This window comes from Diabrotica virgifera, chromosome 6 (assembly GCF_917563875.1).
Source record: "Diabrotica virgifera virgifera chromosome 6, PGI_DIABVI_V3a".
Taxonomy (NCBI): Eukaryota; Metazoa; Arthropoda; class Insecta; order Coleoptera; family Chrysomelidae; genus Diabrotica; species Diabrotica virgifera.
In genome coordinates, this window is record NC_065448.1 from 172,171,646 (window position 1) to 172,189,015 (window position 17,370).

Genomic DNA, 17,370 nt, shown 5'->3' on the forward strand with positions numbered 1-17,370 from the left:
TTAATAATTACAGCTACATTTGAAGTAGCTCAATAAATTATTTTATTATCACTGATTAATAAATAAATAAACAATTTATAAAAAAATTCGATAACATATTTTCTTTTTGTTATTTTATTCACTTTGGCGGAACATTAAACACAAGCATTCCTTAAATGTGTCAACAATGAGGTTATTTGTACGTTGTCAAAATTTATCGTAAAATAACATAATCATAAAAAATGATCCCATGATCAAAGAACAATTTTTTAAAAAAGACAGAAAAATATAAAGCAACCCATACCTTTATATTCACTGATGCATCGAAGAAAGATCTTACAACAGGGTTTGGAATCAGTATACCAGATATCAACATTAAATACAGCTCAAAGTTACCACATCACCTCTCCACATATAAGGCGGATATTACAGGAATCTATGAGGCAATTAAATTAGCACTTAGGAAAAACTTATTCAGAATAATTATTTTTTCGGATTCCAGCAGTGCAATTGAAAAAATCAGCAGTTGTGCAGTCAAAAATATATCAGAGTTTTGGCCTATTGAAACAAAAAGACTTGTAGTTCATGCAACTGAGAATGGCTGTGACAGATTAGCATGGATACCAGGACATTCAAATATCCCGGGTAACGAAGAAGCTGACACTCTAGCTAATATAGGAATAAAATTTGAACATACCAATGGCCATGCCCCTCGATGTCCAAGACATATATACTGACATTAAATTTAAAGTGTATGATGATTTCAGAAATAAATGGAACAACCTAATCAGAATCAAAGACTATCAATACCGAAAAGTACAACCTAACTTTCCTAAAAATAAATGGTTTGCCATTCTTCCATTTATAGATCGAAGACACATCACTACAATTATTAGGTTACATAAAGGGCACTGTCTAACAAAAGAAAACATGCATAGGATGAACCTGACAGACAATCCCTATTGCGAATGTGGGTCCATAGAAAATCTTAATCACATATTTTTTGAATGCCCTATTAACTCCATTCCAAACTGGGATATCTACAATTTTTTCGCCAATAAAGGACTTCCAGCTCAGATAACAATATATTCAATTTCACATAACGTAGATGAAGAATCAATCAGAGCAATTATGAAGTTTCTTAGCATAAACAGAATAAAATTATAATGCTCAACTAGCTACAACTTATTTCTAATTCATGCTTATTACTAATAGATTGTGTTTGTTATTGTACCTTGTACAAAAATTAAATATTTAGTCAAAGTTACCACCATAGCCAATTTACTTAAAAAAATCAAGAAGTAGACATATTCGGTGGGCCCGACATGATCATGAGCCAATCAACGTCGCACGTCGTGACCGCCAACCTGATCGAGCTGGCCAAATTGCAAGCAAGGCCAATAACCAAGCAAGCAAGTAAGCAATCATAAAACTCCAATATAAAATTAGTTGTGAAAACAATTGTTTGTAGGTATACTTTAAGAAACTTCAAAATGCAAAAATTCGACAAAATAACAGCAAAAATTCAACAAACTGACAGCCAAAAAAGTAAACAAATCAAAACGTCAGAAATTGTACTTAAAATATGTGAAAACATCCCCAATCGTCTTTCTTTGTACCTATCTCTTTTGAATGCACTAAGTCTAGATCGTTCATAAAAATAACATGTGTTTGTACTTAATAACAGGCGGCAGCTGGTTTGTCATTAGTTTCATGCGTGGAAGAGAATGATGCTAGATAAAAAGTATGTGTTTTATCTCGCCAGGTATTAATGACGAACGGGTAAAGACTTGCGGACTCAACTGTATGTTATGCTAGATAGCAAACAAACATAAATAACGATAAATAAAAATGTTTTCTCTATAAATACATTCACGAACAAAAATTTTGCATATTTTGAAATTATCATGTGAAGTAGAATTTTTTGTACTGCAATCCTTCCTCCCTCCCCCTTTTCCAAGTTTTAGGAATGCGATGTTTTAGTGTCATATAAATGCTCGATCAGATTTAACTCCGATCTAGGCTATATCATGGAGGCAATATTAATTTATAAATTCAGTCTTATCAAGGTAAGTATTTACTATTATACATGAAGTCATTCGTTAACGTGCATTAGCACGAATCTGTCATATCCAATACGGCTGGCAAATGGCAAAACATGATCTTCTAAAATGTTATATGTTGTTAAATGGTATGCCGTTTCAAATAAATACCATAACATAGAACTTTGCCTCACCACAAAAATTAACGCTGTGTATAAGGTTATAATTGGCACACCGTTCGCCAACTTCTCTACATGAAGTTTTTTCATTCATGCTTCCATAATATGGTGAACGGTATGCCAGTTGTAACCTCATCTTCTTCTTAAGGTGCCGAGACCGCTTGTCGATCGTTGGCTCTCATGTTGACCAGCATATTAACAATCACTGTCTTATTTACAGCCGCACGAAATAGTTCAGTGCTAGTTTTCCCTAACCATTGGCGTAGGTTTTTAAGCCAAGAAGTTGTACGGCGGCCCACACTTCTTTTTCCCATTATTTTACCTTGCATGACAAGGTGAAGTGTGTCATATTTTTCTGGGGGCTGAAAGTATTCCAATTTGCGCCTTTTAACCGTGTTCACTACTTCGCAACTTTTATTCAAACGTTGCAAAACCCTTTCGTTTGTGACTCTTTCTACCCAACTTATCTTCAGAATACGGCGGTAGACCCACATCTCAAATGCTTCTACGTTTTTTAAAAGCGATTCTGTCAGGGTCGATGCTTCAACCCCGTAAAGTAGTACTGGGAATATATAACATCGAACCATTCTTATGCGAAGTTCCAAATTTAGTTCATGCCTGCACAGGATTTTCTTAAATTTCATAAAACTTGCTCTTGCTTTGGCAATTCTACTTTTTATTTATGTACTAGGGTTCCAGCTTTCATTAATATGAGTACACAGATATACAAGATTACTTAATCGTTCAATTGAGTCATTACCGATTGTTACGTTATAGTTATTATTATTTACGGTTGCCTGTTTACTAATAACCATAAACTTTGTTTTTCTTGCGTTGAGTTTGAGTCCATATATCGCGCAGAACGCCACTATTCGGTGCAATAACGCTTGAAGATGTTCAATTGATCCTGTCACTAACAAGGTGTCATCTGCGTATCTGATATTGTTCATAAGCATACCATTAATGATTAGGCCCTCTTTTGCGTTTTCCAACACTTCATTTAAGATTGTTTCAGCGTAAAGATTAAACAACATTGGTGACAATGTACAGCCTTGTCGAACTCCACGCTTGATTTTTTACTTCTTCAGAGCATTGATTCCCAACCCTAACACATGCAGCCTGGCCCCAATACAAATTTGAGATTATTCTAATATCCCTACCGTCCAGACCGGTAGTTTTGAGAATATGTAGCATTTTTTCATGGCGAACTTTATTAAAGGCCTTTTCAAAATCAATCGCACACATGAAAACGTCATGATTTACATCTCTGCATCTTTGAATTTAAACTTGGGTTGCGAATAGTGCATCACGCGTTCCAAGGCGACAGAGAAAACCGAATTGAGTACTTGAGATTCTTTCCTCAATTTTTCTATATAAATATGTTCTTTGATGAATTATTCTGAGAAAAGTTTTCAATACATGACTCATTAGGCTGATGGTGTGATAGTCACTGCATTTTGTGGCTCTGTGTTTTTTTGGTAGTACAACAAATGAGAATTTAAGCCAATCTTTAGGAATTTTTCCGCTTTCGTAGATTAAGTTGAATAATTTCGTAAGTATCTTAATGCCCTCGGTACCTAAAAACTTTAGTGTTTCTACGTAAATCCCATCTGGTCCGATCGCCTTGCCATGTTTTGCGTTATTTATAGCGTATTGCACTTCTCCCTTACTTATTGGAGGACCGTTTATGTCATTTAGCGTTTCTAGTTCGCTTCTTTCATCATCGAATAATTCCTTTATATATTCAGTCCATCGTATTAGTTGACCTTCGATATCGATTATAATTTTTCCGTTTTTATCTTCGATTAGTGGAGGTTTACATTTTTTATTCAGACCTGCAACTTCTTTCAGTTTTTTGTGCATATTGAATGAGTCAGAGATACGCTCGTAGTTCTCAATTTCTTTACATTGTTGTTTATGCCACTCTGATTTAGCTGATCTTATTTTTCTTCGAATCATACTGTTTAGCTTTTTGTATTCTGTCAGATTAGCATTCTTATATTTTCTTCTAGCATCCATTAAATTCAATATCTCTTCTGTCATCCACTGTTGCTTATTCCTACGTTGATTTTCCATTAGATGGTCTTCTTGGACTTTTTCCAATATTTCTTTGAATGACTCCCATAATTGTTCTTCTCAATTTTTATTTCCCAATTTCTGAAACTGATCTTCTAATTTATCGGTTATTATTTCTTTCACTTCCGCATTTGAAAGTTTATCTTTGCTGACCCTAGGAGATATTTTGGGTTTTGTTATCTTTTTAAATTTAAGTAATACTTTAGCTGCTAGTAAGTTGTGGTTGGAGGGTACATCCGCTCCTGGATATGTTTTGGAGGATAAGATAGCATTTCTATATCTTTTTGATATACAGATATAATAATAATAATAATAATAATGGAGTTTATTTGTAGCAAATAAATACATATAAAATAAACTCAGTTCCTCACTGAAGTTATATGTACAACTTGTGCGTGAGGTTTTGATTGATTTATTACAATTACAATTTGATTTCTTCAAAATCATTTAACCTCAAACAGAGCGTTAATTTTGGTCGTGGCTGCATTTCTGGTGGTGGTATTTCTTGTAAAGGACATATAGTATGATAAAATTGATCCAAATAATGGCATAACCCAGACATCCAAAGTGGAAGTTACACACCATTTTGAGCGTCGGGTTTGGGGGGGAGAGGGGGGAGAAATCGGTAAATTCGTAGTTTTTTAGGTTTTTCGTCAATATTTCTAAAACTATGCGGTTTAGCATGAACCACCTTTTATACAAAAATGTTCTACATTAAATTTGAAATAAAAAAGGTCCTATGCATAATCCTTCTAAAATGAACGGTTCCAAAGTTACGGAGGTAGTATACTGTAATTGGTCCAAAAAAACGCCTAACCCAGACATCCAAAGTAAAAGTTTTCCTCCAACACCAAATTGTTCTATATGGTCCACATATTGTTCAGTAAAAAGTTACATCATTTTGAGCGTCCCGTTTGGGGGGGAGATGGGAGAGAAGTCGGTAAATTAGTAGTTTTTTACGTTTTTCGTTAATAGTTCTAAAACTATGCTTTAGCGTAAACAATGTTCTATACAAGCATGTTCTACATAAAATTTAAAACAAAAAAGGTCCGATATATAATTGTTATAAAATCAACGGTTCCAGAGTTACGGAGGGTGAAAAGTGGAGGTTGTCCATACTTTTTATATTACTTGGACAATTGATGATGATTTTGGGTGGTGAGGTTGACGTTTCTTCAAGGGCTTATCACTAATATACCATCGTCCACTGAAGTAGCAAATTTTATTTACAAAAAAATTTCTTTCATCAGTAATAATATTATAAATTGGCCAAACATATAAAAAGTATCGAAAACCTCCACTTTTCACCCTCCGTAACTCTGGAACCGTTGATTTTATAACAATTATGTATTGGGCCTTTTTTGTTTTAAATTTTATGTAGAAAATTTGAGTATAGAACATAATTTACGCTAAAGCATAGTTTTAGAAATATTGACGAAAAACATAAAACAACTACTAATTTACCGGCTGCTCCTACATCTCCCCCCAAACCGGACGCTCAAATTGGTGTAACTTTTTACTGAAAAATATGTAGACCATATAGAATAATTTTGTGTTGGAGGAAAACTTTTACTTTGGATGTCTGGGTTAGGCCTTTTTTTGGACCAATTATAATATACTATCTCCGTAACTTTGTAACCGTTCATTTTAGAAGGATTATGCATAGTGCCTTTTTTATTTTAAATTTTATGTAGAATATTTTTGTATCGAAGGTTGTTCATGCTAAACTGCACAGTTTTAAAAATATTGACGAAAAACGTAAAAAACTAAGAATTTACCGATTTCTCCCCCCTCTCCCCCCAAACCCGGCGCTCAAAATGGTGTGACTTTTTTCTGATGTGTGGACCATATGCAGTCGGAAAAATGAAAGAATACCCATGCACGATCACGTCAATCACTATCTACCGGGTGGTGAAACGGAAAACGGGCCATAGGAAACTCAATGTAAAATTCTAAACTGTTGAATTCCTGCTTCCCTAATTATGTTACATCAAAAGTCATGAGAAGTTATTTGTAGAGGATTGAAATCTGTATTAAAAACAGAAGTTACAATTGTTCTACGATTTAAACACATTCCAAAATTTTGAAAAATATAATGTATTTACCGCAGTAGGTATGTGTGGGTATGTTAGGCCACACGTTACTATTTAACTGACAGTGAGCACATTATTGACTGAAGAAAATATCTTTATTATTAATATTTTCTCCTTAACTAAGGGTATCTTATCAACTTTATTGTGTTTTAAACAAAAAATGATAAAATAATTAAAAAAATTGACAGTTCTAATTGTTAATATAATAAATTCATTGTCAACAAATGCAATCTTATACACATTATTGTATTGTGTGTGGCCTAGCTTTGGCGTATTACTCTGAAAATTGTATTATATTTTTACAAAATTTTGAATAATTATTGTTCATAGAACAATATTAACAGTTGTTTTCAATAGAGAATTCAATTCTCTACAAATAGTTTCTGATGACTTTTGATGTAAAATAATTAGGGAAGCAGGAATTTAACAGCTTAGAATTTTACATTGAGTTTCCTATGGCCCGCTTTCCAATTCACCACCCGGTATAATATTTGTATTTGCTATCTTTTTCTATAAATGACAAACTTTTGTTATTCACGGTGTGCAAGTACTTGGAAGGGATACGTGAAACGATCGTGCGCGAATAGCGGAGAAATATTGCAACTTTCTTAAATAATTCATATTGTCAATTGAAATTGTCAAATTGACGTACATTTCATATCTAATATCATTGAAGGAGAAAAATTATATGTTGCTCCACAATATTGATATGATATGCAATTATTATATAAAGGTAAATTTAATTAATTGTATTTTGATTGCAGTACTGCATTTTAATAACTAATTTTATTTACTACATACAATTGTTTACGTTTTCATCACATAACCTGAATCTTATTTTTTCTTCTTATTATTTTTTTGGGCTATGGCCTTGACAATTATCCAGCAACCAGGACTAACGTAATTGGTCAATACAATTAAAAGTGCGAATAAAAGCGCAGAGCGTAGAAATAGGTGTCGCTTTGCGCAACTTGCACGGTCCCAATAGAAAAAGACAGCAAATACAAAATAAGTGATTGATGTGATCGTTCATGGGTATTCTTTCATTTTTCCGACTGTAGAACAATTTGGTGTTGGAGGATAACTTTCACTTTGGATGTCTGTTTTTGGGTCTAGTTATACCTTACTAATACCGAACTTGTGGAAGTGATTGGGTGAATGATAGCTGATGATTCATTATAAAAATTATATTGGCTAAAATATATCAGATTTAAATCCAATCCAGAATTGATATTCTTCTTTACGTGCCATCTCCGTGACGAAGGTCGGCAATCATCATTGTTATTCTAACTTTTGACACTACAACAACCCGAAAGAGTTCAGTTGAGCTGCACCCAAACTATTCTCTGAGATTTCTCTACCAGGAAATTTTTCTTCTACCTATGCTGCGTCTTCCTTGAATCTTTCCCTGCATTATTAATTTTAGGAGTTGATAACTGTCTCCACGTGTTATATGACCCAATTATTGCAGTTTTTTTATTTTGATGGAATCCAGTATCTCCCTGATGTTCTCTATTCTTCTTAGTACATACATCTTTATTGGCTATTCTGTCTCTCCAGGAGATTCTCTCTCAGCATTCTTCGATATGTCCAATTTGAAATGCATATAATCTATTGAGACATTGTTTATTAAGAGTCCATTTCTCCACGCCATACAAAAGAACAGAAAACACATAACACTTTAGTATTCGTTTTCTAATATTTAGGCTAAGGTCTCTACTACATAATATTTGTTTAATATTAGCGAATGCTTCTTCTTCTTCTTCTTGTGCCACTCCTGTCAGAGATTGGAAATCATCAATGCTACCCTGACCTTGTTTACAGCTGACCTAAAAGTTCATTAGTGGTGCAGCCAAACCACTCTCTCAAATTCCGCAACCATGACATTCTTCTACGGCCTGGATTCCGTTTTCCTTCTATTTTTCCTTGCATTATATTTTGAAGTAACGCGTATTTATGAACTCTCATCAGGTGACCCAATAATCGAGTTTTCTTCGTTTTATAGTTAACAAAATTTCTGGGTCTATTCCTATCCTTCGTATTACTTCAAGGTTTGTGATTCTTTCAACCCAACTTATCTTCAGCATTCGACGGTAGCACCACCCGATGAAGAGATAGATGAGTTCTACGAGAAAATAATAGAAACCAACACGTGCTATCACAGCACCTATACACTAATAATAGGCGATTTCAACGCTAAGATCGGACAACGACTAGAAGAAACTGAAACCTATATTGGTGAATTCGGCTATGGTGTTAGAAATGATAGAGGAGAAACCCTTGTGAACTTCCTACATAGCAACAAATATTTTGCAATGAACACATTTTATAAGAAAAAACCGCAAAGGAAGTGGACGTGGTTATCACCAAACGGAAAAACACGGAACAAAATTGATTACATCATGTGTAACAAGAAAGATATCGTAGAAGATGTAACAGTAATAAATTCGGTCTCTCTGGGAAGCGATCATAGAATGGTTAGAGCTAAACTAAGAATTGGGTATAGCAAACGTAGAACTAACTTTAAGAACACGACACAAATAGATACAGAAAAGCTAAAAGCCGATAAAGAAAAATATGCTAGTAAATTAAAAACCGCCCAAGCACTGAATCTAGAACAACTCAGCATAAATAAAATTAACTCAGTTATAACAAAAGAACTATTGAATACCAGCTCTGAAATAGCGACCCGTCATAAAAATAAAAAATCCAAAATAAGTGCAGAATCGCAGAATATGCTGAAACAACGAAGAGAGCTCTTGTCACGAAACAAAAGAAATACCACAGAATACAAGGAACTTAACCGAGCCATACGAAAACAGATAAAAGACGACATTAGAAAACAGCAAGAAGACCATATAGAAGAAGTGATAGAGAAAAATCGAAGTCTGAAATATACCAAACCGAAATTAGGCAAGAAAAATATTATAGCTATAAAAAATCAACAAGGCCAACTAGAAACAAGCAAAGCTCAGATATCGAAGATAATTGAAAACTTCTATACTGAATTATACCATTCAAAAAACGATCCCCCGACTGTTCAAAGCAAAATCTGAAAAGGCAAATAACAAAGGTAAACTCTGAATTAATGCCCGAAATAAGCGAAGCAGAAATAGAAAATGCACTTAAAGAAATGAAAAGAAATAAAGCACCGGGTAACGATGGAATTCTGGCAGAAATGCTGAAAGACGGCGGTGAGGAAGTTATCAGATACCTAAAAATACTTTTCAATAAATGCCTATTTGAAGGAAACATACCAAAGGAATGGAATACTGCTAACACAATCTTAATACACAAAAAAGGTGACAATACAGATCTGAAAAATTATCGTCCAATATCACTACTATCACAACTTTATAAAACATTCACAAAAATAATTACAAATAGATTGACAACAAAGTTCGATGTATATCAACCAGCAGAACAAGCCGGTTTTAGAAAAGGCTTCAGTACATGCGACCATCTTCACACACTAAAGATCCTAATGGAAAAAGTTAACGAGTACAACTTACCAATCTGCTTAGCATTTATAGATTACGAAAAAGCTTTTGACAGCATAGAATTATGGGCTATTGAGGAAGCATTGGTCAATAGCAGAATCGATTCTAGATATAGGATATTAATACATAATATATACAAACATGCTGAAATGGTAGTCACGATGGATAACGACATGAAAACTAGGCCAATCAAAATCAACCGAGGAGTAAGACAGGGAGACACCATATCTCCAAAACTATTTACTGCCGCACTTGAAGACATCTTTAAATCATTAAATTGGGAAACAAAGGGACTCTCGATAAATGGAAAGTATTTAAACCACCTAAGATATGCAGATGACGTGGTACTAATAGCCGACAGCTGGAAAGGACTGAAGGTGATGATCGATGAGCTTCATAGAGAATCCTTAAAAAAAAGGACTAAAAATGAACTTGAGCAAAACTAAGCTAATGTCTAACAAAGATGATCAACCAACGATAACCATCCAAGGAACAAAAGTGGAACATGTAAAAGAATATATATATCTAGGTCAGAATATCAAGGTAAACAAAGAAAATCAAACTACCGAAATAAGCAGACGAGTAAGAATGGGATGGGCTGCATTCGGAAAACTCTCATATATAGTAAAAGACAAAAAGATACCACAATACCTTCGAACCAAAGTGTTCGATTCTTGTATCCTTCCCGTTCTCACTTACGGAGCTCAAACCTGGACATTCACAAAAATGAACATGGACAAGATTAGAAAAACTCAAAGAGCCATGGAACGACAGATGCTTGGTATCTCACTAATAGATCGGCAAACAAACGAAGCAACCCGAAACAAAACAAAAGTAAGGGATGCCGTGGAACAAGCGGCTAAATTAAAATGGAAATGGGCTGGACACAACGAACGTCTCGAAAATGGTAGATGGAGCAAGTAAGTTGGAAACTGGCGACCGTACGAAGCGAAGAGACCAAGAGGAAGACGGCTGCGCTGGAGCGATGACATCAGAAGAGTCGCAGGACCAATGTGGAAACGCCTCACACACAACAGAGATGAATGGCGAGAAATGGGAGAGGCCTTTATTCGACATTTCGAATAGAAAAAAGGCTAAAAAGAAAAAGACCACATCTTGAAACTTTCAATATTTTTTATGTTGTTCTGTTTGAGAGTCCAGGCCTCTACACCGTATAATAGCGTGTTAAATACGTAACCTCTTAGCATTCTTAATCGTAGAGCGATGCTTATATCTCTGTTTGCAGAAGAATTTTCTCATCTTTATGAAGGTGTCCCTGGCAATTTTATTTCATTGCTTTGGTCTTCAGTTTCGTTTATTAAAGTTCCCAAGTATTTGTAACTTGATACTTTTTCAAATTGAATGCCGTTTATACTAATATGTGCTGGTTGTGTCATGATTTTACTGAAGACCATATACTTGGTTTTTTTGATATTAATGTTTATGCCATAATTGTTGCAAGCATTATTTACGTTTGTAAGTAACCGTTGTAATTCTTCTACTGTTCTTGCAACTAGTACAGTGTCGTCCGCGTATCGAATATTATTTACAACCTCTCCATTGATGACGATTCCTTCATTTGCTTGCAAAAGGGCTTCCTGGCAGATGCTTTCACTATATACATTAAATAGCAGTGGTGACAAAATGCATCCCTGTCGTACTCCTCTACGCATTTCTATTGCTTTTGATATCTCATTTTCTATTTTGATGTTAGCTTTTTGATTCCAATATAAGTTGAGAATTATTCGCAGATCTTTAATCTATGTATTTTCTTTCAAGAATGTCTCTTATCCAATCGTGGCGTACTCTGTCAAACGTTTTTTCAAAATCGATAAAACATGCATGTACTTCTTGATTAACGTCTAGGCATCTTTGTGTAAGAACATTCAAACCGAAGAGAACTTCTCGAGTACCTAGTCCTTTTCTGAACCCCATCTGCGTATTACTAATATCTGACTCCACCTTTTGATAAACTCGGTTGTGGATGATTTTTAGAAATATCTTTAGTAGATGGCTCATTAAAGATATTGTTCGATGTTCTGAACATTCCTTTGCATTGGATTTCTATGGCAATGTAACGAATGTAGACAGCAGCCACTCTTGAGGTATAATACCAGTATTGTATACTGTGTTAAATAAGTGCAATGTTATACCTATTGATTCATCATTCAAGAGCTTTAGTAATTCAGTTGGAACCTCATCGGGTCCATTTGCCTTTCCTGTTTTGGAATTTCTAAGTGCCATTTCTACTTCACATTTTAGGATTTCAGGTCCCGTTTCACCATTTACCTGGGCAATGTTATTTCTGTTGTCCTCAAACAATTCTCTTATGTATTCACTCCATCTATTAATTTTTTCTGTTAAGCTTATAATAATATTTCCGTCTTTGTCCTTAAGCAAACTTATTTGATGTCTTCTTTGGGTTCCTGTAAGTTCTTTTATTTTTTTATGTATATTGAATGTGTCATACTTTCTTTCGTAGTCTTCCATTTCTACACATTGTTCTTTAATCCATGATTATTTGGCCTTCTTCATTATTTGCTTTATGTTCTTATCAACCTCTCTGTATTTTTCTGAATTATTCTTCAATTTGCGTCTTTCATCCATTAGTTCTAGTATGTCTGGTGTCATCCACACCTTATGTTTCTTTGTAGATTTGGTTAGGTGTTTCTTTCCCGTAGTTCTTATTATAGTGTTTATATACTTCAGTTTTTCATCTATGTTGTCTGTTCTGCGTATTTGGTTTTCTGCTACACTGAGGCTGGTGTTGGTTTCTTCTCGCACTGTTTGTCATCGGTGTTCACTTTTAAGCTGGCTTAAGTCTAACGCTGGGATGATGGTTTTTCTCAGTTTCTTTGGTCTAGCTTCTAACACAAATACTACTGGATTATGATCCGAACCGATATCAGTTCCAGGGCAAGTTTTAGTAGATTTCACTGCATTACGGTATCTTTTTGTCACCATTATGTAATCTATTTGGTTTCTGATTACTTTTTCTTGTGTGTGTTGAGGTGACGTCCACGTATACAGTCGCCTTTGGGGTAATTTAAAGAATGTATTAGTTATTATTAAATCTTCGCTTTGACAAAACTGAACTAAACGAACTCCCCTTTCATTTCTATTACCGAAGCCGTATTCACCGACATTTTCTCCAACTTCACCCCGACCTACCTTGGCGTTCAGCGTTCAGATCGCTCATTACTATGTTAATTGGTTGTTTCTTTGTTGTTCTCATCACCTCTTCTAAGTTAATATAGAATTGTTCTATTTCCTCTTCGTCTTTGTGCATGCACTGTCTAGTGAAGGCACTTCTAGCCTTTTCTATTCTAATTTAGATTTCTTTGGTATAATCGTTTGTTTCATTAATGTTTGTCCAATTCTGAACTCGTTCTATCGTCTTATTGTTGACATGTATATTGATGTTTCTAATATTTTTCTTTCATATAACCATGAATTTTGTTTTATTTATGTTTAGTGACAGAAATGAAAAAGTTCCTATGCTGCCGGGACACAAATTTGAAATTAAGAACAAGAATGTTAAGGTGCTATGTTATCTCCGTACTGTTGTACGACAAGGAAGCTTGGACACTGAAAAAGATAAAAATCAAAAACATTGAGGCATTCGAGATGTGGTGCTACAGGAGAATGTGGAAAATACCATGGACAGATAGGGTGACAAATCAAGATGTTTTGCTAAAGATGGGGAAGGAATGTGAAGTCATAAAAACAATACAAACGAGAAAACTGGAATATCTAGGCTACATAATGAGAGGCGAAAAGTACACCCTGCTAAGGCTGACAATCTAAGGAAAAATCTCACGAAAAAGAAATGTGGGACGTAGAAAGATTTTCTGGTTGCGAAATTTAAGGGAGTGGACGGGTGCAGTTCAATACCATTGTTCAGAGCTGCAGCCAACAAAGTTAAAATTGCTGTGGTGGTAACCAACCTCTGATAGGAGACGGTACTGCAAGAAGAAGTGACAGACCAAATTCTTCACTCGTTGCAATTGATACGATACCTTAAAACATCGCATTCGAAAAAGAAATCCTATTCCTATAACGCGGGGGCTAAGGATTACACTACAAAAAATTTCACTTCAGATGATAATTTTAAAATATACAATATGTATTGCTGTCCATGCGTGTATTCAAGTCAGTTATTAGAGAGTCTATGGGCATGACCAGCCCATCTTAAACGTTGAGATTTAATCTCTTGGACTACATCGCAGGTCCTATACATCTGTTTGACCTCGGCATTTGTTCTGATTCGGTATTGGTATGTGGGTCGTGATAGGATCTGATGCTCTTTCTGAGGAGTTTCACTCAAAACATCTGAGTTTTTTCTTCCATTGCTTTTGTCAGCGTCCATATCTCACACTCATACATGGGCAAAGCTCTTGGATTTATTAGTGTTGTGAAGGATATACGTACTTACATCTGTTTGCTCTGTGTTTTATCTCTTCGACACTCTCTGATTTTCACTCCGACATTAAAACTCCCCACTCTTTCAAAGTTATATATGGCATATTGCAACATTTTGCACTACTTTATCTCGTCTCTTTTGTCTATTAATGCACATATATTTGGTTTTCTCTTCATTGATCCTTTGACCCGCTCTTCTTGCCTCTATCTCTAATTTGTTGAAAGCTTCCTTTACATTCATCATCAATCAGCCAATCACATCCACTGCTGGACATAGGCCTCCCTCAGTTCTTTCCAGTTCTCTATACTGGGCCACTTGTAGCCAGTTTCATAAAGAATATATCATAAACTGGACATGTACATTAATTATACACAATTTAGATTTCGTAAAGGCCTAGAAACGCGTGAATCTGTTTTCTCGCTTAATATCCTAATAAAAGGTTGCTTAGACATCAGGCAAGATATATATGTGTGTTTTATTGACTATAATAAAGCTTTCGATAAAGTACGACATGAACAATTAATGAATGTCCTGACATCAAAGAAGATAGACTAAAATGACCTCAGTATTATATCTAATATATGCAGCGAGCAAAAGTACGTGTTAACGAACAGCTGTCAAATAAAATTGAAATTAGACGTGGGGTGACACAGGGATGCGTATTGGCGCCAGTTCTTTGTAATGCCTACTCAGAACAGATCCTAAAAACTTGAGAGCGAAACAGCTGGAATAAAGGTAGATGGAGATCCCAGTAACAACATTAGATATGCGGATGACACTGTCATCTTAGCCGAAAATATTGAAGATCTTCAGAAACTGGAACAGAATAACGATGTATAGCCAAGAATACGTTCTAACAATGAACATCAAGAAGACAAAATTTATGAGAATATCTGAAACGCAAAGAAATAACGAGAATCTCCTCATAAACGAAACCAATTTAGAACGAGTAGACCAATATGCATATCTTGGAACAATGATCAAATCCACAAATGATTACTTCCAGAAAATTAAAATTCGAATAGAAAAGGCTAGAACGAAGTTTAACAAAATGAGAAAAGTGCTTTGCTCAAGAGATCTGAAGATAGAGCTAAGAGTAAGGTTGGCTTGGTACTACGTTTCTCGACTGTGTTTTACGGAATGAAAGCTTGGACCTTGAAGGCGGCATCAATGAAAAAACTAGAATCATGCGAGTTGTGGGTGTATAGAAGAATACTGAAAATATCATGGAGAGAACAAGTCACAAATAAAGAGATTCTGAGAAAGATGAATAAAGAAACAGAAGTCTTAAATAAAATCAAAACCAAAAAATTGGAATATCTCGGACATATTACACGTGAGAAGTACAACTTGCTCTAGCTCATTATGCAGGGAAAGATTTAAGAAAAAAGAAGTATAGGGAGGCGCCAGAATATCGTGGCTGCGCAACCTGAGAGAATGGTACGGATGTACATCAAATTAACTTTTTAGAGCAGACGCCTCTAAAGTTCGAATAGCTATGATGATTGCCGACCTTCGTCGCGGAGATGCCACGTGAAGAAGAAGAATTTACTGTCAGTAGTTCTATTCTAATGTCTGCTGTTTCTACTAGTTTCTCCAGGATTATATTAAAGAGAAGAGGTAACGGCGTGTCTCCTTGATTCAGGTTACTCTTTATTTCAATTCACAACCTTGTGCTGAGGGATATTATTGCATATCCACTATAAGGGCTACCTAGAATGTCCTAAAGGGATACATTTACTTTTCCGTCTCATCCAGGTTTTTGGTTCGAGTAGTACCTCCTACCAGGATGATGAAGATTTTCTTTTGTAGATTTCCGTTAGGTCCCTCAAGGCTATTGTTATTTGAGAGATTAAAAGGTATGGTGAATTATTCGGAAACCCCAGTCCAATCCTTTTACTCGAATTTTCTGTGTAATCTATCTGTATATTGTTGTGCCAATAATTGTTTAGTTATTGTGATTTTACTTTTATCGCATTTTTCTATAGTCATCATCCATTTTAAAATTTTGTCAGTAGACAATTAAATCACGGTTTTGTCATAAACTTGCTATTTTAAATTAGTGCTTACAGGAGAGTACCTTGTTTAAACATACAGTTGGCTCATAGAGAGATTGACTTAGAAAACATGGTTTTAGTGTTATCAGAAAACGTTAAGAGAATTTAAAAATAATTAAGTACTTACGTTGGGGCTTTATCATTTGCGGAATATTTGGATGTTTTTTCTTGATGTACCTACAATATTTAATAATTAGACCATTATAATAAGCAATTTCTTCAATAAGCATTTTTATCAATTAATTATACCGTGATAAACACATTATTTTTATTTTAAGGGGAATGGAACAAAATGCAAAATTTTGACGCATGTCAAAATTTCCAATGTGTTTTAAATGTATTAATTTTTTTTAATCCTGAGAGAACTAATAAATATTTTTGAAAAATTTAAACGCAGAATGAAAGATTACGTTATTACCGAGGGACGAAAGTCTCTGAAAACTTCTATAATGTTTATTTTAAGTTACAGGGGTGAAAATAAAAGAGAACATTTAGTATGATTTTTAATTGCAAAAATTTCATTCAAAAGAAACTTTTTATTTATTCTAAGGGACTTTCAGCCCTTCTTCGGTAATAAAGTAGTTTTTCATACTGCGTTTAAATTTTTCAAAAATACTTATTAGTTTTCTCAGGATTCGAAAAAAATGAATACATTTAAAACGCATTGAAAATTTTGACATGCGTCAAAATTTTGCATTTTGCTATGTTCCCCTTAAAGGTTGTGTTTTTGTTTGTAGCTCAGTAAATGATCGTTTTGGGGTGTAATTTTTAGCGTCACGAACGATTAGCTTCATAATTTGGATTTAGGTTCTAGGTACTTACCCTCCACTTCAAAGTTGAACTTGTGCCATTGATTGATTCCTGGGGGATGAAAGTCACCCCTTCTCCGTGGTGAGAAACATACGTTTAAAATAAGTCCGGAAATGAATAAATTGACTAATTCTAATCAACTTCTGTTTTATAGAGTTTGTGAAACTAAGTCAATAATTTTTAAATTAAACTCAAATTTCAGAATCGAATA

The 17,370-nt window shown here is 34.7% G+C and overlaps 1 protein-coding gene across 2 annotated transcripts in view; it reads right to left on the reverse strand.

Annotated features, from left to right (window-relative positions):
* LOC114335080 (tyrosine-protein phosphatase 69D-like) overlaps positions 1-17,370 on the reverse strand; it is a 729,328-nt gene that overhangs the window by 121,692 nt on the left and 590,266 nt on the right. For both annotated transcript variants that reach the window (XM_050654333.1, XM_050654334.1), the window contains one exon: positions 16,477-16,526. In XM_050654333.1, the coding sequence (XP_050510290.1) occupies positions 16,477-16,526 (50 nt within the window). The remainder of the gene's footprint in view (positions 1-16,476; positions 16,527-17,370) is intronic.